The 26,968-nt window shown below is 44.9% G+C and overlaps 1 protein-coding gene across 5 annotated transcripts in view; it reads left to right on the plus strand.

The window, feature by feature from the left end:
• AUTS2 (activator of transcription and developmental regulator AUTS2) overlaps positions 1-26,968 on the plus strand; it is a 663,330-nt gene that overhangs the window by 143,869 nt on the left and 492,493 nt on the right. For all 5 annotated transcript variants that reach the window (XM_048967069.1, XM_048967068.1, XM_048967071.1 and 2 more), the window contains exon 2: positions 9,699-9,908. In XM_048967069.1, the coding sequence (XP_048823026.1) occupies positions 9,699-9,908 (210 nt within the window). The remainder of the gene's footprint in view (positions 1-9,698; positions 9,909-26,968) is intronic.

Below are 26,968 nucleotides of genomic sequence, written 5' to 3' on the forward strand. Positions count from 1 at the left end.
GGCAGTGTTTGCTTCTCCCATGCGTGTGCGTGGCCCCTTTGTTCCTGCAGTGCCCGATCCCTTTACCTCGTTAAGTATTTAGCATTATGAGGCACAGATGAAATAGGATGTGGTCTTACTTCCATTTTACACATGAGCACCAGTGCACGGAAGGGTAAAGGCCCGAATTCTCAGAGCCATTTATTTCTTTTGGAAAATCACTCAATGGGAATTAAATAGTTTTTGGCCCCTGAATACTTGCTTTGTGAACTGGGGCTCGGCTTACTTGCTGCGGGTCACACAGAGCCAGTGGAAGATGAGGAATTTTGAGCATCCCCCAAGTGCCCACATTTAATAACACAGCGTCAGTCCAGCCAGCTGTAATCCTGTGCCTGGCAGGGTACAAGCTGTGATAAGATCAGACAGGGGAGATTTGGATACCAGCACCAACAAGCAGCTTAGAAAACAAATCTTCAATAGGAAAGGTTTCCTTCTGAGCGCAGGCTGATACCTGGGAAGGTTCTAATTCTCTTCAAGATATTCCGCAGCTCTCCAGAGATACGTTGCAGAGCTTTATCTGCTTTCTGCTCTAGGCAAATTTTTACAGAGAGACAGCAGCTCGGATGCTTTTTACAGGAGAAATGGTTACAAGTTCAGTCGAGACAGCCTGATATACGATAAAGCGTGCTGTGAATCTAAGCATTGCTTATGCCATATCATTCACAGTTTTTGTGACTCCTCTCAAGTTTGCTGGAGGCATTAGGAGAGCTCTTGACTTGAGATGCTGTGTCTGGGAGCTGCGGATCTCCTGACTGCATCCCTGCTAAGTTGAATTTGTTGCTTCTAGGTGGCTATAAACAAGAAGCATCGCAGAAATTGCTTTTCCAGCCGCTGAGTTGCTCTGAACATCTAAACTGAAGCATCCTTTAAAAGATCTGCCCACAGAGCAGCTTTAAGTTGAGTATTTGCAGGAAGCGCTGTATTTTCAGCCTGGCTCAGCTGTAAATGATGTTTTCTCAGGTGTATGAGGCAGCTTTATGGGGTCTGTGCCCTGTAACAAAACTGATTGGTGTCATCATCCTTGCTTTTCCTTTTCTGTGTATTCACACTGAACACATTATGCATCTGAAACAGAAGGGAGGAACCGTGTTTGCCCTCCTAGGAATGGCTGAGGGCACCTGGTGCTCTTTGGCTGATGCCTGGTAGATTTCAGAGCGGCCACTGGGCTGCAATGAACGCTTTGCTGCAAGGATTTGACGTGTTATCAGGAGCAGGGGAGCAAAGACAGAAAATACATGTGGTGGTGCTGCGGTGGGCCTTGACTGTCTGCTCCTGCTTCGGTGTTTTATAGCTTTGTGAAGGAACAACAAAATAATCCTGGCATTTATTTCACCTGTGAATGTGAACGAGGACTCTTGAGATGGGAGCAACTTGCAGCTGCTTTGTAAGTGGTGAGAAGGACAGGCAATGATAAATCTGGTCTGTTATGTTAAGCTGCACTTCTGAGCTGCAGAGTGGGATTTGCCAATGATAGGCACTCTACAAGAATGTAATCCCTCTGGTTTTTTGATCATCGAATTTATCTTCAGTCTATCTGTTTCCTAAGGGAAGAATAAGCCTGCAAATGGAAAGGTTACGTATTGCTCTCTGTCTTAAAAGTTTTGTTCTTTTCTATTTTATTTTTTTTTTCAGCCTGAGTGCTAGAAGGAGGTTTCATTTGCAGAGGAGTTGAGCTGTTGTTTTTTCTCTCATTGCACAAAGGTTCTGATCCTTTTCCTAATGAAGCGTATCACAAAGCTCGTCTCAAGTGATGCGCTTCTATCTCTGCACCTTCTGTTTCTCTCCTTCTCTCTCCTCATTCTCTAATTACCATCATTTCATTTTTAAATGTCTCTGAATCTTTTGTGTGAGGTTGTATGCCATGTGCTGAGAACTGCAGTAGAGTTAAGAGCTTCCAAGAGAGAGAAAGAGGAGGAATATTGGGCAGCAGGAGCTTTGAAAAGAGGTGGTCTTGCAAGTAGTTGGACTTCTTGGCCCGTGAGATGGAAGAGAGTTGTTTCAAAATTACATTAAAAAAGACACTAATTGTAACCTTATGATGACTTTGTGAGAAGTTTTTCTAAATCTCCTCTTTGCTCTGGTCATTTGTGTTGTCATTTTGTTCGTTTCCAGTACAGCAATAAGCACACGTGTTTTCATGTCAATTCTCTGCCTGTGTTACGGCAGTCCATATCCTAGCTGCCTTTACTTGTTTGTCTCAGAGCTTTTCTTGTGTCAGTTCTTGGAGATCAGATTCTCAAAGGTAACATGGCAGCAAATCTCACCTCCTCTGTGGTGTCCCCAGTATAGAACCTCTCTGTGCTCAGCTGGGTCCTAAGCTGACACGTGCATGTCAAACACTAGCTGCAGGGCTCTGCTAAGATTTGTGAATTATCCTTTTCATTTCAAATCCGAACAAAAAGTGCAAACACATGTAAAGGGGGAAAAAAATACCAGTGTGGAACTGGAGAGCTGCTCAGTTATTTAGCTGAACTGAAATTATTTGTATTAGCAGATGCCATTACTTGGTATGGTACATGATACCTGTTGGAAGGTATCTCCATCATGGAAGATGAGTTTTGTAGGGAGAAAAATGTTTGTTCCTGTCATGACCTGAAGCTCACTGTTATTCTCATACAGAGGTATGCGTGTGAAACGTACACAACCCTGGCTTGTCCCTATGAATGAATGTGTTTTTTGCATCAAATTAAGGTGTTGCTGTGCATGGCTTGGCTGCGTGGAATAAAGGTGCTGTGTGCAGCGATGGGATTGTTACTGTGAATGTGCAATTAGCAAAAGGAACAAATTCACCTTTTGTTGGGTGCTGGGTAAATGCTTGCTTCCCTGTGCCTATCTCTAATGATAATGGAGCAGGAGAGCAGTGCAGCCCTCAGTGTTGGCAGCAGGATTTAAAGCGAGCACTTCTGGGGATGGATTTGCTCTCTGCACTCTTTCTCCCTTTCTTTTCATTCCTCAGAGAATGGTAATAAACAGTTTGTGAGGACCCTGTGCTGCTCACAGGGTATATTGAGCACATTTACTGAAGGCCCAACCCTTAAAGCAGGAGTAGCTTTCCCTTTGCTGCAAGGGCTGTGTGTGTGGGATGGTCCTGGAGGTGTAAGTATGCAGAGCATTGGGGTGAGTCCTGTGTGCCAACAGCACTCAGATGTGGGACCCAAATCCTGCCCCAGCATGACAGAAATCACAGAATCACAGAAAAGGAGCACAACACTCATCCAGTTCCAACCCCCTGCTATGTGCAGGGTCACCAACCAGCAGACCAGGCTGCCCAGAGCCACATCCAGCCTGGCCTTGAATGCCTGCAGGGATGGGGCATCCACAGCCTCCTTGGGCAGCCTGTTTCAAAGGGAGGAGATGAGGAAGCAGACCTTAGCAGAAGTGCTCCATCTGTACACCTGTTTTGTGCAGTGTCTGTATGCCTGGTGATGAACACATTTGAATGTCCATTTGCTCTTCTCTACATTGCTGCTGCTGTTTTATTGACCTGAGTGGCTTTGAACACTTGAGCAGTTTTGTTCTGCTGTTGTGAAAGGTGATGTGTAGGAGAAAGTTTTAATCTTTCGTACACAAATACTTACAGAAACTTCATTTTAAACATGCTTTTTATCACATCAGGGTGAAAGCTTGTACAATAAGAACGTGTTTAATATTGCTAAAATCCCATTGAGTGCAGTGAGGCTTAGTCACGCATGTAAGTGGTTGGTTTAATTAAATGTGAGAAAGTTGTTGGGGTAAAGCAAAGAACCAATATTATGCAATTGTGTAATTAATCACAAACGAACAACCCAGATCTGATTTGAGGTAAGAAGTGTCATTAAATTGTTGAGAAAAAGAGTATCTGGGTCCAAACTCTGTATGTTTAGGAAAGGAATGATGCGTTGGTTAAAATTCAGTCTGGGGCTGTTTGTTTTGCTGTGTGAAATACTCCGTTTAGATCACCTGGTAAGGTCTGGTGTCCAGGAGATGCTTCCAAAGCTGGCAGGCATACAATGAGGATTGCAGCAGGTATTCCTCTTGCTTAGATTGGTTAAATGTAACTAGAGCCCTGTTTTTAGCTCTTCTTCCATCTCACTTTTAATATGTGGCATTGAGGGAGGCCATCAAATGATGTATTTTAGAAATAGCCATTATCTGTGTCCTTATATTATCTGGGTCTTGCAAAAGCCTGATTTGCAGGAGAGCTCGGTGCTCCCAGTTACTGCTGCAATCAATGAAAGCTGTCCTTCATTAGATAAAGTGCTCTGTTGGGCTGAGTTCTTTGAGAAATCAAATCCCAGTCGCTTCCTAGTGGGTGCTTAAAATTAGCAGACGTTGCTGACCTGAACATGTCAGGGCTGTGCATTCCACCTCTAAAATGCAAAGAGTGAAATATGCTCCTCTGTCTGAGCTGCCTTTAGATCTATATTGGTGGTGTTTGTTGAGCATCCGATGCTACAGCGAGAGGTTGTGCAAAAAGCCCTTGAGGAAATTAATAACCGTGCATTCAGAAGAGGGTTTGAATGGAGCCTGAGTAAACATCCACACGTTGAACAAAAAGGTGAAAACAAAATGCTGAGTGGCTGCTCATTAACTGAGCACCTTCCATTCTGCAGGGGAAATAATGGCGTGCCATCATGTAATTAAAGATTGTATCGTAACGCCTGTGAGCGGGAGGGCTGAATTCGGGTGGTGGTTGCAGCCTCAGTCCTGGCCTTTCATAACTTCCAGGTCCTTGACTTCATAACCTCAGTAATGTGCTTTTAGTGCTGCTTTTTTGTGTGTGCAGTTCAAATCAGCAGCACCTGAAAAGCTGCCGTCTGTTTATCAATGATGTTGTTAACAAATGACATTGGGATGAAAAATCAAAGCAATCTCTTTGCTACAAAAGCTTTTATAAAACATATCTCGAGCAGACAGCAACTTGCATTTCTATTGTTTTGCCTTCATCTGTAAGCACCACGTACAGCCCTGCAGGCTGGGACGGCGTTCCGTCTTCAGTCTGTTGCACAGCCCCTTTTGCACAACACTTTTTTCAGATTTGAGACACGTGCAGAAGGCAACAAATTGTAATTTCATGGAAACAAAGGCAACAAATGAAGCTAGATTAAATCTTTCTGCTGAGGTCTTGGAACTTGGAAAAATGGCAAATGGGATGAGCAAATGGGCTGCTGTGCCCGGACCAGGTGACATCCTCACCAGGCCCTGGAGTCCTAAAATGCCATCACTGCCACACTGGTGAGTCCTCTCTTTTGCACCGTGCTGTATACCTGCCTTCCTTTCTCTCCAGTGGTGTTTTAGGAGGATTCATAGTTTATTTCCCCTCAGATAAACACTTCTGAGGAGTTAACTGTGCATTCAGAAGAAGGCACAGTGTGTTTAGCTATCTTATCTGGAGGGAAGCAAAATGATTATTATAAGCATTTTATTTTCTGATTGTGAAAGATTGCGGGGTCTACTCACTGCCTTGTTCTCAGACCTTTACATCGTGATGTTACTGCCAGAAGGAAAGTAAGGAATTACGGAGAGAAGGAAGGATTGAAGTCCTAAGGCACTTTCATCCATCAGCTTTAAAAGTTCTTCCCAAATTTAACAGAAAACCCAGTAAGATTCACAACTTCCCTCTTGCCCAGAGCTCTGGGTGCCCCATTCCTGGAGGTGCCCCAGGCCATGGGTGGGTGCTGGGCAGCCTGAGCTGGGGGTCACCCAGCCCATGCAAGGCTTGGAACTGGGTGGGCTGTAAGGTCCATTCCAACCCACGCCGGTCTGTGGTTCTCTGATTCTATCATGGGCTCCACAGGTGCCTTCATTGCAATGTGATTTGATGATAGAGGTGCTTGGTTTCAGGCTGAAAATGCATGCACTCAAGATGGGGTTGGGCTGGTGGTGTTTCAAACCAGTTGTTCTAGAGAACGCTGATATTTCATGGCTATGGAGTAGTTTGGGGTGTTTAAGAGAAGTCTCTTAATTCTTTATATCTAATTTTATTATTGAGATGAGGTGTAAACTCTTAGGCTCTTACACAAAGCTATTGTGAACTAGCAGGAGCCTGACAAGCAAATAATTGGAATACAGTTTTGGCCTGACACAGTTATTACTTACTACACTACTTGCACACTGTAATATACTTTCATTTTAGAAAAATAATAATACCTGGGCTCACGTTCAGCATGAATTCAGAAAGTAAGTTCTTACAACACTAGGATCAGAAAAATGGCCTTTAATGATGACTTGAGGAGATCGAGGCTGTCTGAAGAAATGCTTGGCTGCCACTGGGGACCTGATGTCTAATTAATAAGCTGTCACTTAGGTAGGAGGAAGATGGACTTTCCTGAAATAAGTAAGGGATGGCTTGCTGGAGGCTTTAGTGCTCAGTGAGAGTGCTGTGTGTCCTTCAAGCCTCCTGGTAGTAGAATTAACCTGTTGTACCCAAGCAGCTGCTTCTCCTCCTGCACCAGTGCAGGGCTGGGGTTGGGACTGGTGCTGTTAGTGGGAGCTGTGATGATGGCAGAGCCTCCCACTCGTCAGTGTTATGACAGGACCTGTTAGCAGGGCAGCTCTTCTCCATGATGCAAAGATGTTGGGTTGATGAGTGTGCCCAACAGAAGCAAAACAAATGGATTATTTTTTTTTAGATGGTACGGTACACTCATAAATATTAATGCACTTTTTTGTGGAATTGTATGTAATTACATATTTATACGTGTAAGTCACCTTCCTGATACACTTAAGGCACTTTACTGATGAAAGATATCTCCGAATAAGGTTGTTTTAAACCGTGCCTAATATGTTAGTATGATTTATTTAATAATGTGTGGGTCTGTGTGCTGGCAGGAGAGGAAGAAAGCTTACATTAAAGTTGGAATGCATCGTTTGCAGGGTGTGCTCAAATCAGCTCCGTGGCAGCTGCTTAGAAATATGCCTCGACGTGAAATATTACTGCATCTTATCTATGTAGATAAGGTCTGTGCAGCCCTGTCACCTTAGAGTAATTGCAGCTTATTACTCTAATCATGACGATGCCTAAAGTCCATAATTAAGACTGTGCTGACTAAAGTAGCACACAGTGCGGTACGGCTGTTGTCCTGTCTCAACAACAGAAAGATAGGAATGGGATGAGAAAGGTCAGAGTGAGGAAGTGGTTTGTGCAGGGCCGTGTTCCCATCAGAGTGCCTCCTTCCCAGGGGGCAGAATCTGTGCCCATCCTCTGCAGCCTCGTGTGCACTCTGTGCCGGAATGGTCCGGGGCCATTTGCACCCTGAGGAGTGAGATTGACAGAGCAGTGGCTGCTATTAGAGCTGGTTGTAGTGGATCCTGCCTGCGTGTCTCCAAGCTTTAACGTGTGCTGTTGGAGTCCAGTCTGCAGATACAGATTTGGAGCAAGCAAATAAGTGTATTTTAGGCACCAAATTGTATCTGTTGAATGCGACGAGAGGCTCTGTGGTACAGTTGGATAATAGGAGGTTTTGACCCATAGTGCTCTGTAATTTTCTCTGCAGCAATGTCATCTGGCAGAAAGCAGCTAGCAGTTCTGGAGGACCCCAGTTGTCTAAACACCAGTCTTTGTGTCTAAATTTCATAGTAAACCCATCTACCAAGGTGCATTCAGGGGCCGCAATCTGCAGAATGACAAGCTGTGTGTGTATGGAGCTGCCTTCTGTTCTTATTGCATCTTATTTTTTGGAGACTTCTGCAGGTTGTTCCTGCAGATATGCTGTTTTCATAGAGAGCAGAAGGATTTGTGGCCTTGGTGTTGCTTATCTTTGTTGTAGGTATGTTTGTGCATTCCCGTGGCCCAGTGCTCGTGTGAGCCAAACCTTCCTGTAGGTCTGACAGACCATGAAACCTGAAATTATTGGTGAGGTTGGCTACAACGTGGGAGTCTTACAGGGATGGTTAAGGCAGGCATGCCTGGAGTCTTCTGCAAAATTTGACCCATCTTGTACCCTCTGTAAAGCTAATGGCAGCTAGTAATTTCTTGGTGGTGGTGTTATTCCCATTAGACGTTTTATAAGCTTCTGGAAACCTGCCACTGTTTCATTTAGATCTTCAGCTGCAGGGGGAAAAAAAAAAAGGAAAAAAAAATCCCACAAAGCAGTTTAATCATTAGGAGAATGTTTATTTTCTTCTGGAAGGTTCCTCCCCTTTTCTTTGTTTTTCTTTCTGTTTGCAAACATGAGCTCTGCGTTTGAACCCCTGCACTGGTATGATGTGCTGTTCATAAAGCAGTGGGTTTTTTTGGTACCGAGCTGAAAAAAATATAGCAGTGTGCTGGCAATTATCATAAGGTGTGTGGCTGTTCTGTGATACAGTGATGAAGGATCTGGAGCACAAATGTGATGGGGAGTGGTTCAGAAAGTCAGAGAAAGTCTTACAGCTGCTGTCCATCTGTAATGCATGTGAAATTCTTCTTTTATCCAATACCAGATTGGAAAATTTGCTGGCTTCGGTTTAATTAATCGTCAAGTTGGTTTCAGTTATGAATTTTATGACATTCTTGTGCATTTGGGGAGCATTCTTTAATTAAAGGCAAACTGTTTTTTGCTTGTAGGCATTTTTTTTTTTTTTAATTTAAATATAGCATAATTGGAATTATACTCTCCTAAACTTGAGTCTCAGTGTGACACAGGGACCAGTCCACCAATTGGTTTCTCCCAGCTTGTCCTGCTGTCAAATACAGTATTAAGTGATAATAAAAAAAAAAAGCATGGAGGCTCACAATATCACAGCACTTCATGGTGCAGAGCAGAGAGCTTTCAGTCAAAGCTGCCAGGAATGTTAGTAGGAGATGCTTATAGTGTTAGCCTATTGAAGTAGTGTGTCCTTATGAAGGAATACTGTATTCTTATGCATGCAGTTCTTGGAGAGGCTGGGATCCAGCTGATTGCATTCATTAAAAGCCCAGTATGTGTTGTCATGTCCACTCTCCCAGTAGCTTCTCCCAGGGACCCGTTGTGATTCCTCCATCTTCCTCTGCCATTCATTCTGTATCACTGGGAAATTAGCACTTACTTAAAACAAAAAATGGTTGCAGGATGTCAGGAAGAAAATACAGTAACTGAAGGCTGAGTATCAGAGGTTGTGTTCAGGTTACGTGAGATGTGAGTGGTTTTTTTTATAGACAGATGTTGATTCTGGAGTTTAAAGAAGGGTCACTTTCAAAGTGTGCAAATACAACCATAGAAGTTGTTCTTTTGATGTTTTTTTTCCTTGAGATTTGGAAATGTACTGAGGTCAGGCTTGAGGAAGAATCAACTGAAGGCAATTGAGATTCATTGACATTAATTGGCTTTAGGTCAGCTCTTGCCTTGTCCTGTCAAGTATAAGTCAAAAGAAATAAGTACAAAGAAACGTGAAAGGCCAAGGCTTGTTTAAATAGAAGGGAATTGTTAAATGTTATAAACATATGTTGTCTTCTAAATGCATGCTCAGCGGATGTGTGACACGGCAGAGAATTATGAGGTTCATGGTATGAAATCTGAAGCTGTGCACTCACTCACATGTTTTATTTAGCATTTGGCTGACTCTTGTTTACCTGGAGGTCAGTGAGGATTGTTTTGTCTTCTGGTGACTGTAGCATTGCCTTGAGTGTGCTCAGATGGTCGCTCTGGAAATTGCTGCTTGAAGAGGGCTGACCAGATCCCAGCTGTATTTTGACCAGTTTTTCTTCTCTTCCTTTGCAGAAGGACGTGGCTCTGAAACCTCAGGAACGCGTGGAGAAGCGGCAGAATCCTCTGGCCAAGAAGAAACGGGAAGCACTTACCAATGGGCTGTCATATCTTCCGAAAAAGAACAGACTTCACCACCACCAGTACAGCTCTGACCGAGAGAACGATCGCAATCTTTGTCAGCACCTTGGGAAAAGGAAGAAATTACTGAAGGGCCTCAGACAGGTAGGAGAGCTTGTGTGGGGAGGGGGGACTCTGGCTGTTGGCCCATGGTGTGTAGAAGTGGATTGTTTGTTTTAAGGGATCTCTGGTTTGTTTTGACTCCTTTGTGGTTGCTTTCCTGTTGGGCTCTTGGGTGCTGCTTGCTATCAAGTCTTGGTGTGAGAAGAGATTGACCGAGTGGGAGAGAAAGTGGCTTCTGGAGCTGAGCTGATTAATGGATGTCCAGAGGTTGGAAAGAGTTTAATGTAGGCTGACTGTGATGCTGCCAGTGCAAATAAATGTGTGTGTTATGCTGCTGTGCAGGCTTTGTGTTGAAAATACACCGTGTCTTTAGACACAGAAACCTGAGATTCTCTCTGAAGAAGGGCAAGGTGAGGCAGTTGTGAGAGAGCAGCTGTTAATCAAGACAAAACTCTTAAGACTCATTATGGGTGTGAGGAGCTCATTTGTAGGATGTCAGTGCTACCAGCGTGAGCCCTTTTGGGTTACTGATCACCTATCTGGAAGAAGAATTTCCTGCTTGCTCTGTGCTGAGGATGTCTTACATCTGTTGAGCTGCAGGTGTACAAATGTGCAGAATCCTGGAGTGGAAAGCTTGAGGCTGGAAGTGCTGGTGTCTTTTCTTCAGGACTGTACAGTGCTGTGTTTCCCATTTTTAAGACAGAAAAAATTCATGGCAGAAGTCATTTTTCTAGCAACAAAAGCCATGTTTGGCTTTTTTGATAAGTGGTATCCTGTGTGTTTATTATATACTAAAAATAAATCAGGTCTTGGGCGTTTTACTTATGGCCTGTACCTGTTGGTTGTTTGGCTCATTGTCTGCAGTGATGAAGTCTGAAGAAACAGTAAAAGAGGCCAACTTCAACCCAGATTTGAGTCATGCTGTTGGCTCTTCATCCAAGATGCATCTGTTTAATGGAGATAGTTGGTGTTCTTTAAACGAGTCTTTATCAGTGGTTGGTGAAAACCAAACATTGCTTTGCTGAGAAACTTAATGGAGAAGCAGCAAATCTCAGTTTTCTACTTCTGTGACCTCAGGGAAATGGGAAAAAACTTTGAGAACAAGTTTGTTGACTTGCATTGCATTTTGATAATGAGCTGCAGAGCCTGGTAAAAGTGTTTTCATTGGGTGTATGTAAAACTAAAATAAGAGATTATAGAGTTCAGCCGTGCAAGCAAATTGTATAATATCTATACTACCACACCTGTTAAAGGTATTTCTGCTCACTTTGGTATTATTTCTGTTTCTGAGGAAGGCTGGCAGATGCTTCAAGGCAGTTGATGCAATGTATATGAGTACATGTTGAGAGTTGCTGTGTTCCTTCGTTGTTATCTGTGTTCACCTAAGCCGCCTTCTTTGTGTTTCTTTTCAGTATGTGAGATGGTAAATATCTCTGCTTTGTACAGTAGGAACTGGCCTTCAGAAAAGCTGACTTCTTGCACTTTTTGATTCCCCTGGCATAGCCTGCTGTCAGGTGAAACCTTTCTGCCTGGTACTTAAGCAATGAAGGAATCAGCCAAGCTGCTGATGGAGGTTATTTGTGAGGTTATGTTTTCAAAAATAAATATACACTGACTTGGAAGGTATTGAGTTGACAAATGTCATGGAAAATGCTTTTCCTTTTAGCTGATAAATCTGAGAACTCTGCTTAATTCCTGAGGGATAAACCTGAAAGGAAATAAAATATCTCGCTCAGTATAAATTTAATACATTTGGAAGGGGTACAGCTCCTTAGACAAGTACATTTTAGTCTTAAGAACATTTAGGTACTTGTAAATCCAAGTGGCTTTGGTATTTTAAGTGCGAGGAAGAAAAATATGTAATAGACAATAAAGCTTATTTGATAAGGTACACAACTTTTACATGCAGTATTTATACTAAATATTTTCTGCCGTTTCTTTCAAGGCAGATGGAAAAGATCCTGAAAAAAATGAAGGGGGCTGATAAGTTCTGAGGATGATTAGTTCCCTCTGAACATATAACATCTTCCCTCTAGAGTAGCCATTGGCTGTGCGTTGGGTTTGGTTTCCCATTGTCGTCCCACTGCTGTGCTGGGCTCTGGCTTGGAATTAAAGCTGCCTGTTAGATGAGAGCAAGTCAAGAACTGGGCCCACTGCTGTCTTGTACTGGACACAGTAGGAAGATCTGAAGCCAGTAGGGTGGTGGGACACTGGCGTGGGCTGCCCAGAGAAGCCATGGATGGCATTCAAAGTCAGGTTGGATGGGGCCTTGGGCAGCAGCCTTGGGCCATCATGCTCATGGCAGATAATCTTTTTTTCCCTTCCAACCAATGCCATCCTGTGATTCAATGTAAATTTAGCTTGCTGCTGGATATCTATCTATCTATATGGAATCTCTGCTGTATTAAGGCTATGTGATTTAGACATAAGCAAGGTGTCCTGCTCCCGTTGTCCTCAGAGGAATCCTGAATTGTCACATGTGAGCGTTACGGTTGGATGGCAGGATGCCATCTCAGTGCTGTCACTTGCCTTCCTGTGCTGGCAAACAAGTTAGGCTGCAGTCTGTCCCTGTTGGGAATGTTTTACACCTGGAGATCTTGTTTGTCATTCTACCAGTAGTTAACAGTCCTGTCTGGTACGTCTCTCTGAAATCTGTTATCTGCTGGCAGTAACTCTCACAAGCAGGATTTACAGTACGAAGCTCCCTCATCAAGCAGATTCAGTTGAAGTCAGCTATTGGAAGGACTGCTAATTAGTTTTCAGAGAAAATCCTTGCAGTATTCATGCAGGTATTTATTCAGCTATGCTGAAATGCCTACAGGTTTATTGAAATCCGGAAAATGTGAAACTATAGGTTAATTAAGGCTCATATTTTACTAGCAAGAAGACTTTTGAACTCTTCTTTGTGAGCTCTTATAAATGTACTTATTAAATGCCTTGAGGAAACTTCAGTTGGCGTTAAGCAAACATAAGACTCATCAGAATATTTCTCCAGCATTTTAGATTTAATTTCCTTTACATTAATTGGTAGATGGAGTGTTATTATGCATTTCTTTTAATGCTCTTGTGGAAATCTTGAAGTGAGTATTGTTAGAAAAGGGATGGCAAGAAACTGTAATGGTGTTTAATGTGGTGCTGTTCCTCAAGGTCCGAGCAGAATGGGGCATGGTAGGAACAAAGGGCTCTGATTGCAGCAGGTGTGTTGGTAGCAAGAGGAAAGATCAATGTTCTTTGTTCAGGGGGTAATTGTTCTAGAAAGAACAGAAGATGCTGACTTCTGCTACCCTCACCATCTCCTTCGTTGCCTTTTTATGGCCTTGGCTGGAAGATTCACGTGCTGTGTTGTAGGAGAGGATCCTCTTCAGTGTATGTATTGCTCTGCAGCAGCAGTCTGGGTTCTGTGCTCAAGTCTGTGAGCTGCTTTATGTGCAGTAGGAGATGGCATTGTGTGCTATGGAGCTGTGCCTAAGCCAGCTGAATCCCAATTCCTGGTGCTGAGTGAGAGACACTGGCAGAGAGGCAGAAAATGAATTAAGGAAGGAAAGCTGGTGATGGAGAGAGAGGTGAATTAGAAGGTGAGTTTTAGTGTGATAAAGAGAAGAGAGGGAAGAAGAGTAAAAAGATGCGTGTCTCAATCTGAGAGCTATCAGCTACAAGCATTAGCTCTAACCTTGCAGTCCATTTACATGAATCAAATAAGGGGGAGGGAGGAAAGTACTGAAACTTTTTCTTCTCGGAATTGAGTCAGAGATCCCTTGGCAGTCTTGCCCTGAATCTGCATGTCTTAGACAGGAAACTAAGGCTTGGTGGCTGCTCTCCTGCCCTGCCATCGTCACTTGCAGACATCAACTATGCTCGGGATCTGGTTGCAGCAGGCTCAGCCTCAGGTGTGGAGGTGGCAGTGCCCTGCTGCTGCAGTGGGTGATGTACCTGCTGAGGGCTGCCGTCAGTCCTGCTGGTGGTGAGGAGCCAGGGCCGGGCACGGCAGGTAACAGCACACTGTGGGACCTGGTGTGAGCTGCAGGGCTCGTGGTGCTACAGGGTGGGAGCTGAGCAGATGGGTTTGATTGTCACCGGCAGCACGATTCCAGTGAGAGCTGGCTGCTGACAAGCCATTTACAATGTGCTATTTACAGTTTGGGTTTGCAGTCTCTCAATGACATCTGAGTGCTCTTTAGCAACTGCTTTCATTACTGCTTTTCTAAGAGCTGTTAATTGAAAATGAAGTTGTGGGTGGGCTTTGGGAGTGAAATAGTGCCTGTGAGTATTATAGGCAAGCGCACAGAAATGTTTAATTCCTTTTGACTCCCAGCGTGCAGCTTTGTGCAGGAGCATGGGAAAAACACACAGACGTGTATGGTTTGGGGTTGGATATCTCTGTAATGCTGCACAGAGCATGCGTGATGAGTGGTGAAGGCTTGCATTTCCTCGTCTGTAGCTGCTGTGATTTGGGGTTGCTATGTTGGCAGCTGATGGATTTAGATGATGAAAACTACAAAAGATAGGGAAAAAATCAGGGCTGTGGAATGAAGTTGGTGGAACACCAGAGGGGTGCGTGGGCTGGTTTTTCTCTGCTGGAGTCAAAGGCTATGTTGCTACTGACTTGCAGAGTGTGGGGCAGACCTGCATGCCTGAGGAGCAGCATCAGTTCAGCATAAGGAGAGCAGTAGGACTGCTGTTCAGGGAGGGAAATTGAGATCACGACTTGTTCTGTTTGTAAAAGAGGTGTTTTTCTTTTCAAAACGCTGGCACAGCCATGTTGAAATTGCTAGGTTTGTTGTTTGTGTTGCAACCTACACAGCATGGTTGCAAGCTCTGTGCAGTGCACAAAGCATTTGCAAGTGTTGCTGAAAGGTTACAGCTACCCGAAGCAAATGCCACAAGCAACGCATGCGGGAGGCCTGAAAGAACAGTGCTTTGCCTGCAGCGTGTTGGTATCATCATTCAGGGCAGTGTTTTTTTTTGGCTGGCACGCACTGCAGCCTTGTGACATCCAGAACCTCTCACAGAAGCAGGCAGGGTGAAGCCGTGCCCCACAGACACCTGCACACATGGAGCAGCAGCTCTGGGATGCTGCCACTCGGCTGAGGATGCTCCTGCAGTGCTGTGTCCCCAGCACTGCCCCCCCTGTAATCACTGCTTTCACCTGCAATTTTTCAATAAGCTATTGAATTACACCTCTCTAAATGATACGCTGCAAATCCAGCAGGTCCTAATTGCTAATGATGGTTCTGAAAGACTTTCATTTGACTGTAATGAGGTTTGCAAGCAATCAGCTGCCCTCATCAGAATTGAAAACACATATAATGTAAAATACAGGCTGATGGGAACGTTGCGTTTTCTTAAAAGGAGGAGGGAAGAGGGAGATGTTCTATTAGCAGAAGCTGTGACATATTTTAACACCTTGAAAACATCATGTGTGAAATTAATTCTTTTCAGTATTTTACCATCTGGCAATGTTATTGTTCTGTATACATCGCTGTGTAAAGTGTGCTTCCTTCGCTTGGGTACCAGCCTGTGTTTGAAATAGTAATCGTGAGTCAAATTGATTACTGAGGATGTTATCCCTGCTACATAGGCTAAAATGCTTGTTGGGAAACCCTGTGGGTTTAAAATGTCTCTTGCAGAGCTCCACTTGCAGGCCTGCTGGTGCCATGTCTCTCTGTGCATAGCCATCCCTGCTGAGAAGGAAACTCTGTCCAGGTGTTTTTTGTTGGAGGAGAAAATGCCTGTGTTCTAGATTCAGTGCTGTGATAATTGTTCCGTAGTGCAGTACCATTTGATCCTGTCTGTGTGCTGCTGCGTCAGAGCCTGGAGCTTGGTGCTGGCACCATGAAGCTGCACTATGGGCTCTGTAGTGTGGAGGAACACGGCTTGACCTGGCCTCAGCCTGGTGTTTGCCCACCCTGGCTGAAATACCAGTGTCTGTGGTGGGGAAGGTCTCTGGAGCAGGATAGGAACGTGGGTGTGTGGTCACAACGTGGTCCCTGGTGTCAGGATCCTGAGTGCTACTTGTAGAGGGAAGAACTTGTACAGATGGGGAGGGGCATGGCAGAGCTGGATCACATCTGGAGGCAGGAGGAGGGGATGGGATAGGGCTGCCTCTGTGTTCCTTCTGAGGCTATTGGTGTGAGCTGCTTGCACTAGGGAAATGACAGAAGGAAGGCTTCTCTGCTTCATCTGCTTTCTTCTCCCATCGCTGTTATGTTGCAAGTGAATCAGGCTTGTAAGAAAATGAGCAGTGTTGGCACGCTTTTATTTCTAATGTAAATCTTGCTGCTGGTTTGTGATCCACCCTGCTGCATCTTGCTTTGTCTTTTGGCTCTGGTTTGTGCAGCTGTGGGGCTGCCAGAGGCTCCCACTGGGGTGTGATGGGCTGTCCCTGCAGTGGGGCCCCAGCTGCTCCCCCCATCTCATGGGTCAGAAGCTCCCACCACGTTTTCCAAACTGGAAGAGAAAGATTAGAAACACTGAGTTCCTAGGTTAACCTAATTATGTTAATCAATGAGGTACCTTGAGAATAACAGTATAAGAAAAATAAAATTACTGTGCACGGAGCAGTTATTGTCTTGTAGGATTATCTTTTCCTTTTAATGCTGGCACCCTACTTTAATTGAAAACTTTAATGATTATGAAATGTGCTGTACTGGGAAGCTATCCGTACTTTAAAAGATGAGTGATGCAATCAGTTTCTGTCTTTAAAAGTTCTTAAGCGTGTTGCCAATAAGGAATTAGTCAAAAAATTAATGTTAACCAGGGCTGCTTGGAGATGGGTTGGGCTGTAGCTTAAGTGGTGGTTGAGTTTGATATTTAGACAGTGTAGTAAAGTGACCATATGGAATTAAAATACAAATCCTTCAGCATGTAAAAGAATGAATATATATATGTGTGTGTGTGTGTGTGTGTATGTATATATATATATATATATATATATATATATATATATATATATATATATATATATATATATACACAGACACACACGCTTTGTGCTACGCAAATAACTGAAATCCAAGCCAAGACTTGTGACCTGTAGAGGCCATGGGTGAAAATGAGTTATCCTCACGTGGAAGTTACAGTTTCTAAAGTAAAACGTTTCAATGGAGAATCAGCTCCAATCATTACTGCAGTTTTGCTATAACGCTGTTGGAAGTTTGCCTCCAAGGCTGTGACAAAAGACACTTTGTAATGAGTTTTGCATACTTGTGATGGGTTTAATTTTTGCATTCTTCAACAATAAGTTACTGTAAGGTTTGGTTCAGGGTTGCCATTTCATATTGGATCAGCTGTTGGAAATGCTTTACAGATGTCTCCCCAAGTTGAGTGGCCATCCTTGAGCGAGTCCTAAGCTTGTTCTGAAGCCAACCCTTAGGACTCAACATGAGCGTGTTCCTCACTGTCACTGCCTTCCTGATATCTGCATTCATGCACTGCTGACCTCTGTGAGTAGCTGTGCCAACCTGTTTTGGAGAAAACTGAAGTCTGCATTTTCTCCACTTAAAGTGCTGTTACAGCATCATCAGGGTTCTTCCAAGCATGGAAGACACTAGAAGAACGTTGCCCTTTTTGTCCAGCAAAATGAAGATGTAGAAATAGCATGATGGCTTGTTGTGGGTGTAAGTATCAGAGAGGCACGAGGTCTGTTTCAGGTGAAGGAAAGGCTTGGCAGAAGGCAGTGCAAGCATAAAGGTAGTGCTGGGGGAAATTAAACTTCCAGCCCAAAGTTGGTCAGATTCCATAAGAAACCATGACAGAAGCAAGCAGGGGAATGGCAAGTTTGTGGGCACAAGTGGATTGGGATTCTAGAAAAAAGCTGAATGCCATTGAGCAATGACAGCAGGGAGCTGCATCCCTGAGCTCCCCCTCCCGTGGGCTGTCTGCCTGCTTGCTGCCTTGTCAGCGTGCTAACAAACAGCCCTGGATGCTACAGATACAAGAGTCGGGTTTGAAGTGAATTCCTGGCCTCTTCTTCATGAGGGAGAAGAACCCAGGTTTGCTCAGAAAACACAGTGAGGCTTGTGCTCAACCCATCCATCCCCAGGTTCCCCCAGCTAAATAGGTCCTTACAACACAAGCTAGGAAAGCTGGGAATGGGGATAGAACTGGAAGCTGGTGCTCAGTATGTTTTCTGTAAAAGGTATCAGGTTGGCTTTGTGTAAGTGTTGCAATCACAACAATTGTGAAGTGGGTGGATGTTCCCAAGGCCTTTTCAGCAGTGGGCAGTTGGCAAAGGAACATTCTGTGGTGCTCCTATTTTTGAGGACTCTGCTCAACATTTCCAGCTGCCTTCTGAGCAGGTTTTGCTGTACTGTAGTTGGACAAAAAGTCTCTTCCTATCTAGAAAAGTGCCCAAAGCAGGCAGAGGTGTAATGAAGGTGGAAATTCTGTTCAAACTACTGGTCGATATATTTAATGTTTTATACCTCCCCTCTCTCTTACACATGTTCCTCTCTTGTAAAGCACTGTATTGCTTCCTGCGTGTTTAGCAGCTTTTAGCAAGTCTAGCAGCTTTCCAGGTGCTTTGATGTTAATTATAGAAGTCCCTCAATAGGGCTTGCTAGGTGAGGGGAACTGGCTCGGATGTTTAAGAGATGAAGGAAGGAATGATGCTGGGGATTTTGTGTTTTCTGTTAAAAAAAGAGCTGCTCTGCACGTGCCACATTTTGCTATCAACTGTATTCACTGCTCTTGGTGTTAAAAGGAGACAGGTTATTTTAGCAGGGTTTGTTGCTGTGATGTGATGAGGGAAAGTGGTGATTTCAAATTAAAAGAGGGGAAATTTAGATGGGATATAAGGAAAAAGCTTTTTATGGTAAGGGTGGTGAGGTTGCCCAGAGAAGCAGAAGTGCCCCATCCCTGCAGACAGCCAAGGTGAGGCTGGAGGGGCTGTGAGCACAGATGGAGCCTTGGGTGTCCCTGTGCATGCAGGGAGATGGACCTGATGGCCTTTAAGGTCCCTTCCAACTAAACAATCCCATAGAAGGGATGAGCATTGGGGTCTGTGTGCCTTGGACTTTATTGAGCTGCAGCTCAGCTTGGGGTTCCACAGAAATGGGGCAACCTCTTGCTGTCTGTGAATAAAGCTGTTGCATCCTCAGGTGTGAGCTGGCTCCCCCTGGGAGGGGTCATTTGTGGCAGTGCCAGGGTGGGAGCTGAGGCAGCAAGCACTGTGGCTTGTGGCAAATCGTGGCCTCTTTTCCCTCTCTTCATCTTGTGTGTAAATCACCTTTAATCATAAAGAACTTGTCTACCAATTCCTAATCAAGGCATAAAGGCTTAATCAGAGAATTTGTGCAGTGTTGGGAGATGTTCAAATGAAGGGTTTGCTGCCTGCGTGATGCATGAAATATCAATTCTTTGTGGAAATGACCCTCAAACGTTCTCTTATAGCCATACGCTGTGGGGTGACTGCTGCTGCTGTGCTCTTACTGGCCTGCAGGACCTGTCGGGGCTGTGTTACTGCCAGAAACAATTGCAGCTATCATAGAGCGTTCCCTGGAGTGAGAATGTTCAGTTTCACTGGGGGAAAGAGCCCTCACCTATCCGTCGCCATGCCAGGGTTGTAGTTCTAAATCTTTCCCATTTAAATCACGAAAACCTGTTTTTCATGAATAATTCAGTGATCTGATTTGGGAGAATTACTTCCAGCCCATGTATATTAAAGAGCCAACCTGCTCTGCCAGTTCTGTTTGAGGCTCTGTCGATGGGGGTTTTCTCTCTCCCGCAGAAATGATCATCTTTGTTAGAAAATAAAGCTGCTGCACTATTTTGTCCTTTTGATTGCGTGAGGATCTTTCTTTAGACCTTGTGGGCTAAGATTGAAGCTGAAGAAAAATAAACCCCTTAGTACAGTAGCTCCTCGAATTCAATTTGGGGAGAGTAAACCTTGTACTATATCCATTAGGAAAATGGCAGTATTCTTCCATTTCCTGATGTTATTCAATTACTTACCCTGCTTCCTGCTTTTAGCGTAAACTGTATATTTTAGCTCATGACCTTTGACAGCAAATTGAATCACAAGTGGAGATGCAATGGAAGGTGGATTTTTTTTCTGTTTAAAGGAAAAAAAAAAAAAGGTTTTAAAAGCATTGAGGTGTAAGAGATTTTTTGTTGTTTTGTTTAGTTTTTAATGAACCTCGCTGTAGATTTTGTACTATGGTGCATTTTTCCTCAGAAAAAGGAGTGTTAAGTTAATTTCCTTCCTCCTTTTGCACTGGAGAACAGCGCAAGTCTGCTCAGCTGCTGGCCTTAGTGCATGCCTCTTGTAATTAGTATTGCATATTTTAGTTAATACCAATAAAACTGGAGTTTGTTTAATTTAGAATCAACCCCTTGTTTAGATTGGATTAGCACTTTCAGAGAAATATTTAGCTTGTAAAATGATGCTGTTGACACACAGTGGTTACAAGCCCGGAGCTGCTGGGAGCTCAGTTCCACTGCGGCCGCCTCTTCTGCCCCTGCCCACGTGCGGGGCTTTGCGCTTCTAACGTGATTTCATGCATCTTAAAGCTCTGCCATGGGATGTGGAAGCGCTGTCTTCTGCGTCATCAGGACGGCGCAGCTCAACTCTTTGGAGGTGAAGCAGACTTTGTGTGATGCTGCACACGCACGGTGCTTGCGGGAGGCCGAGCGATGCTGTGAGCAGTGCTGTGGGGTATCACTGCAGCGTCCTAATGAGCATCTGCCAATCAGTAGCCCCAGCTTTGTGCTCTGCGGGACCTCAGGACACTGCAGGCCTTCTGTGGTTGCTGTCTCGCCCGTTGTGCTGTCTGGGAGATGGGGGGCTTTGCTTTATGCAGTGGCTTAGCAGTGCAGTGATCCTCTGTCTCAGTGCTCAGGTGAGCTGGGGGTCGGTGTCAGTGCAGTCTGGTGGGGTTCAGGGTTGTGTTCACACGTGCATCCTACCTAATTCATATATGTGATGTTACATGATGACCATCCCCAGTTGTGCTGCCCCTAAAATGAATAGAAGGAAATGGAGGAAAAAAAGGTAAAGGAGTGCTTGGACTGGTACTGCTCTCACAGCAGAAGGCTGCCCTTCATGTGTTGTGCTGATGTGCTGCTCCCCTTAGACAAGTCGTAGCTCACTTAAAAGCTTTTGGTCATGCTGTTTACCATGGAACTGTGAATAGCATGGTGGCAGGAAGCAGCCCAAAGCTGTGTGAGCATTGGAAGCCCGAATTTCTGCAGTAACTTCATCTGATCAGAATGCTTTCGCATCATAGTTCTCCCCCAGCACTTTGTCATTTTTACTCATCCTACGTCATTGTAGGATATAAGGCTTTCAGGGGGTGTCAGAGCCCGCTGCTGTGCTCAGAGCTTGAACTTGGACAGTTGGAACTTGGTGCCTGAAGTTTGGTTCTTACACTGTGAAGAAATGGATGCTGCCCACCATTGGTTTGTCCACCAGCTTGTCACAGGCCCCAGCTTTTGTGGTGCCTGGAGGCACACAGTCCCTTTCTCTGCACTAAGCTGCACTTCTCTAGCGGCCTGAACATATTGCAGAGTTGTACTGTGGTCTATCTTGGGTTGTCGTGTGCTGGGAGCCTGGCTTTTCTGCATGTGCATTCACCTGAGCTGCTTGCTAGGAGCTTTGTTGCTTGGGGCTGTGCTGTTCCACCGGCTGTTCCAAGAAAATGTTTAATTCCTTCTTGTTCTGGCTGCAGCAATACCAAGTACTTGTTGAACATCTGTCAATGTGTTTGGAGTATTAACCTAACTCCTGCTCATTTCTTTTATTAAAAACATGAGAGCCTCATACTGTGCATTAGAACTCCTCACACTGCAGTCCCCCTGAAACCCACCCAAGGGTCACTGCCATCCCAGCCCCATGAGCAGAGCACTGCCGGACCTCCTGCACATTGCTGCTGCACTGGGTGCTGCCCAGGCCTGGCAGGAGGGAAGTATATCTAACATTCACTCCCTAAAGCTCATCAGGCTTTGAGACAGACTGGAAAATATGGGCGGTGGGCCCTGGACTGTTCCAGCTTTAGCAGCCTTGATCACAAGGCAGCAGTCTGTGCTGTGTGGGGCTCTGCTCTGGGGACTGGAGCTGCTGCTGGCTGCAGTTGGTTGGTGCCAACCAAAGGGCAGTGAGCACCTACAGCTCAGGAGAAAATCCCCGTGCCTGGGTCTCTGCTGAGTGACACGCAGGCCTTTGCTTTCCTGTTAGCACACAGTTCCTGCAAGTTGAATCAAAGGTCAGGCCTCCTTTTGGGGCTGCATGCTGTGCAGCTTAGAGCTGTCCTCCCCAGCACTATAATCTTTTATTGCAGATAATATTAATAAAAGTATTAATTATGTTTTTTTGGAATTAGAATTTCGTAATGAAACCTCAAACGGGAAAACTTGAGCCCAGCTGGCACAGTGGAACACGGAGCACTCCAACTGGAGCTGAGAGTGGAATATAAGTCTGAGTGCTTTAAGGTTTATGGGTAAAAGAATGTGAAACTTTTCAGCTTGTCTGGGTTTTGCAGCACTTGGCAGGTCTGGCTGGGTTTCTGTAAGTGTGAAATGCAAGATAAAACTGGAGACTGGGCGCCAAGCACAATGAAATGGAAGGGTTCTCATGAAACAGCACAAAGTGGGGACGCACAGATTTTGCTCACAGCTCTGCTTCCATCCCAGCCCAGTGAACCCATAGGTGAGGGAAGTCCAGGAGGCTTTTGTTTTCCATTGGGATGCTTGCAGCAGGACCAATGTATAAGCTATAATTAAAAGCTGTTTTGAATGTATTCTGAAGTGTTTGGCTTGGAATGGGAGGGAAAACCAATTTTCCCTCTGCCCTTCCTTTCACCCTTGAACTGAGACTTCTACACCCTGTCAGGAGGAGTGAAGAAAGCTTTTCCTTGTTCTTCCATCCAAAAAGGCTTTTTAAGGGAGGGGGGTGGGTTTCAGAGTGTCCGGGAAGGTTTTGCTGATGGTGGATAGAATAGAAGCAGGAGGAGCCAACCATGGAGTGTTTCTATGCAGCTCCAGAGGTTGGATTTTTTCACTGTGTTGTAAATCAGTCTGAATGACTTCAGTGCTGCATGCTGGGGACTCCGTCTTCCCTCTTCCTTTACGTCCTGGTGGATGTGCTCAGTGGCCTGGGGGTGGGAAGAGGCGAAATACTCTTGGTGCCTTTCTTGTGCAGAGCCATTTATCTGCACCTGACAGCACTTCATTCATTTATTTATTTAAAAGAAGACTTTGTAATTTTTCTGGAAATTGCTGCTGGCTCTTCCAGGTCCATGTGAAACTCATTTAATCTGATGAAAGCGTTTTCCCAGAGCCTCAGATGAGATCTGGGGTAGGGGAATAGGACACTTTCTTTACACCATTGTAGAAACAGCAGGCTTGCTTTGCATGGGCCAAGGATCATGGAATCATAGGGATTGGAAAGAACCCACAGTCCTACAGCCATGCTAAAGCAGTTCCCTCCAGCAGGCTGCACAGGAAAGCATCCACACAGGATCTGAATTTCTCCAGTGAAAAAGACTCTCCCACCTTTCTGGACAGCCTGTTCTGGGACTCTGGCAGCATCACAGCAAAGAAGGGTGTGGAGCTGCAGCCAGCTTCCCCCGTAAAGCCGTGCAGTGGCGTTCACCAGCTCCTGTAGCCTAAGGCAGGGCAGTGGGCAGCGTGTAAGGGCTGTGTAAGTGACCGTGCCTCCAGCTGGGCTTTGCCCTGCTATAAAAAAAAAAAAAAAAAGAGCAAAAAAAAAAAAAAAAAAACGCAAGAAAGCTTTGAGCTGAAGAAAATTAGTTGGAGGTCTGAGTTGGTAAAAGCTGTTCCTCGTGCCGGCTCTGCTGCTGCTTCCCCCTCGCCGGACCGGGTTCGGGCGGGCTCTGCGAACTGGAACTGCCCGGCCCCGGTCTCCCCTCGTCCCCGTCCGCGTTGCTGTGTCCCTTTCGCCGTCCGCGGTCCTCGCGGGGCTGGGGCTCCCTCTGCGGTCCGAACGCGCTCAGTGCGGGGCTGCCGCACCGCTCCGCTCCGCACCGCCTCTCCGCGGGCGGCCCCGGGCTGTGCGGGGGGCACGGAGCCGTTCTGGGCAGGCAGAGAAAGACGAAGGAAAAGCTCAGATGGCATCGCGGGGTCGGCTGGTGGAGACGTGGAGCTGCTGAGTATCAGAGCTTTTCTGCCTCCAGCAACCTGTGGTACCAGGAGATGCTTTGACTTTGTGCGACAGCGGTAGCATGTCCTCACCTCAGGAATGCTGCCAGCAAGTAACAGAAATGGAGGAGCAGCAAAGCCTAAGGAAGCTTAAGTCCCCTCTGTATCTCCTCTTGAAGCTTAGGACCACATGCAGAGGAGTGTGATTGCATCGAGCATCTCCACCATCAGCTGCAGGCATCGATGTGTGGGTGAAGGCTGCAGGGCAGCACCAGCTCCCATCACCACAGAATGACCAGGGTTGGAAGGGACCTCAAGGATCATGAAGCTCCAACCCCCTGCCACATGCAGGGCCGCCAACCTCTCCATTTAATACCAGACCAGGCTGCCCAGGGCCCCATCCAACCTGGTCTTGAACACCTCCAGGAATGGACGGGGCATCCACAGCCTCTCAGGGCAGCTGTTCCAGCACCTCACCACTCTCATAGCAAAGAACTTCCCCCAGGCATCCATCTAAATCTTCCCTCCCTCAACTTAAAACCATTGAAAACCAGCACCTGTGTGCTCAGCTCCCAGTACCGCCAGCAGCATGGAACTGTGATTTCACTGGTCTCATGCTGTCAAATATTACAGTTTTTGCTGCCTTTACAGTGTCATAGTAAATTAATAAGATGAGAAGTAACAAACTAGTTTTGCCTGTGACCAGCCCTACTTAATGTATTATTCAGCAGTGATGATTTTTTAATGGCCTGAGAAGCATGGAACTGTTCTTACGTGTTTGGGTGGAAGTGGTGGCTATCAGTGTTTGTTTCCATAAATCTGGATGAGCTGAAGGTTGTAGTGGAGTAACTAGTTAATAGGACTTAGTAAGAGGAAATGAATGGTTTTATTCTTGCTTTTTTTTTTTTTTTTCCTTGCAAGCATTTTGAGAAATGCCACAAGTTAGTAAAGGGCGTCTGTCTCTTTATTATTATGGCAACCATAGAACAGCTGTTTTGTATTTTTCCCCCCCCTTTGCCCCTTACAGTGAGGAGCAGGGCTGGCTTTCTGCAGGCTTTCACCTTCTGCATGGACTCTCTGGTGTCTCAGGAATAGACTCAGTGCTGTAGGCTTTCCCACCCTGAAAATGCTTTGTGCTCTTCTCCTCTGCCTCTTGTGTTGGCATTCAGTAACCACCCAGCATCGCCGCTCAGCAGTCTGACGTGGTTGCAATTAATTTCATAATGCAAACCTGGCCTAAGTCTGATAGGGTAGACGAACCTCTGGCTTCAAGGCAGCTTCATGGCTTAATATTGAAATATCTTGTTACTTTCATACTTTGAACTGAAGGGTGAGTGCAAGACAAAAGCCTTGAAAGGGAAACACAGTAATGTGTTTGTGTGAAAAGTGGATTCTCAAGCTTTAAAAGGGTTGTAATGCTCTTCTACCTTGAGATGCTAATGCTGAAACTTGAAACACGGCACAATATCATTAGCAATTAAATGTGTCTGTGTACTCCTCTTACATCTTGTAAGGCTCTTTAATATCAAAAGGGAGACGTACCCACATCCAATAAAATAATGATTTTGAAAGCAGAGTTGCAAAGCTCTGTTTGCAATTCACAGACAGCGCCTTCGTGCCCGTATTTGTGTAAGGTTTTAGAGGAAAATGAATTGCCCCGGGCTTTGGACTTGTGAAGGATTGACTTTTGTTCTTCGTGCTTTGCTTTCCTATGTCTCTACTTTTGGCAGCTTTTGTTCCATAGTGTTCCAACATTTTAAATTAATTAATTTAATTTTCTACCTTTGAATTGCCGATACTGTTCTCGTGGTGGCAAAAGTTCTGTGTAAATAGATACAGAGATAACTTCTTTAAGAAGTTAATTGCGTGTTTTAAATAGCAAATAGAAGCTCACATAAATACTTATATCCAGTGTGAAGAAAGCATGTTAGTAATGCAGCAGGAGGGTTTCTGCATACCGTCTTAGAAACCCAGAGCTGAACAGAAGTGGATTTGGAAATGCATTCCTGGTGAATTTATTTATGTTATGATTTGTACTATTTATGACACCTGTTTTCTGTTTATCCTGCTAAAACAAAGTAGCGTGATGCCTGCGTGTGTGCACATCTGTATGTTTGTTATGCACATGATGGATTTGTTACAGGAAATGTAATGTAAACACACAAAAGTTTATATTTAAACATCGAGCTTAGCTGTCAACCACAAAACATATTTGCAAACTTTTTTCAACATGTGTAGCGTATAAAACCCTAATTAGAAACATGGCAAAAGCAGGAGATGCCCATATGTTAGTGTAATTGGTAATGGTAGTTGTGTTGGAGGAGTTTGCGGGTCAGGCTTAGCTTTGTGTAGCATGCAGTGTGAACTCTCACGTGTTTGGGATTCATAATTTGCCCTTTTGAGATGTATGTATGGATAGCTGTGCCCAGGTCCTGTCAGGTTATCTAGAGCAACGACCTCTTGATAGGAGGAGATGGTGTCTTAAGGAATGTGCCTAACAAAATTATGGACATGTTGTGTCAAAAAGGACAGCGCTGTGTCTGTGCTGGCATCTTCTGAAAATACAAGGAAAGAAATGCAAGTTCTGCAGGGTGCATGTGAGAAAACGCTTTCCATGGCAAGCTGCAGTCATTTCAGTGTGACCTGCAGTGTGCTCCTCCAGTGCACGTATAGGAGGGTATCTATGGGCAGTGATTTCCAGCAGAATAATTAGGAATAAATTGGAGTGCATCAGAGCTCTCTATTGAAAGGATGCTTTAAAATATGTAGTTCTGTAGTGCGGTCCTGACCGGCTTGCTCTGTACTTTGTCAGCTTAAATATGCTTACAACAGGATGCAAGCCTAGCAGAAAATGCCTGTGTTTAGTTTCCCATTACATATGGGCAAATAATAATAACTATGAAGATAAAGGCAGTGGCTACAGCAGTGGATAATGTATTTTTGTGATAAATACTGGCTTTACAATTTGTTCTGCCTTCTATCTCTACCATGTCTCGTGCTTTGTGTAT

Source organism: Lagopus muta, chromosome 20 (assembly GCF_023343835.1).
Source record: "Lagopus muta isolate bLagMut1 chromosome 20, bLagMut1 primary, whole genome shotgun sequence".
NCBI classification, from domain to species: Eukaryota; Metazoa; Chordata; class Aves; order Galliformes; family Phasianidae; genus Lagopus; species Lagopus muta.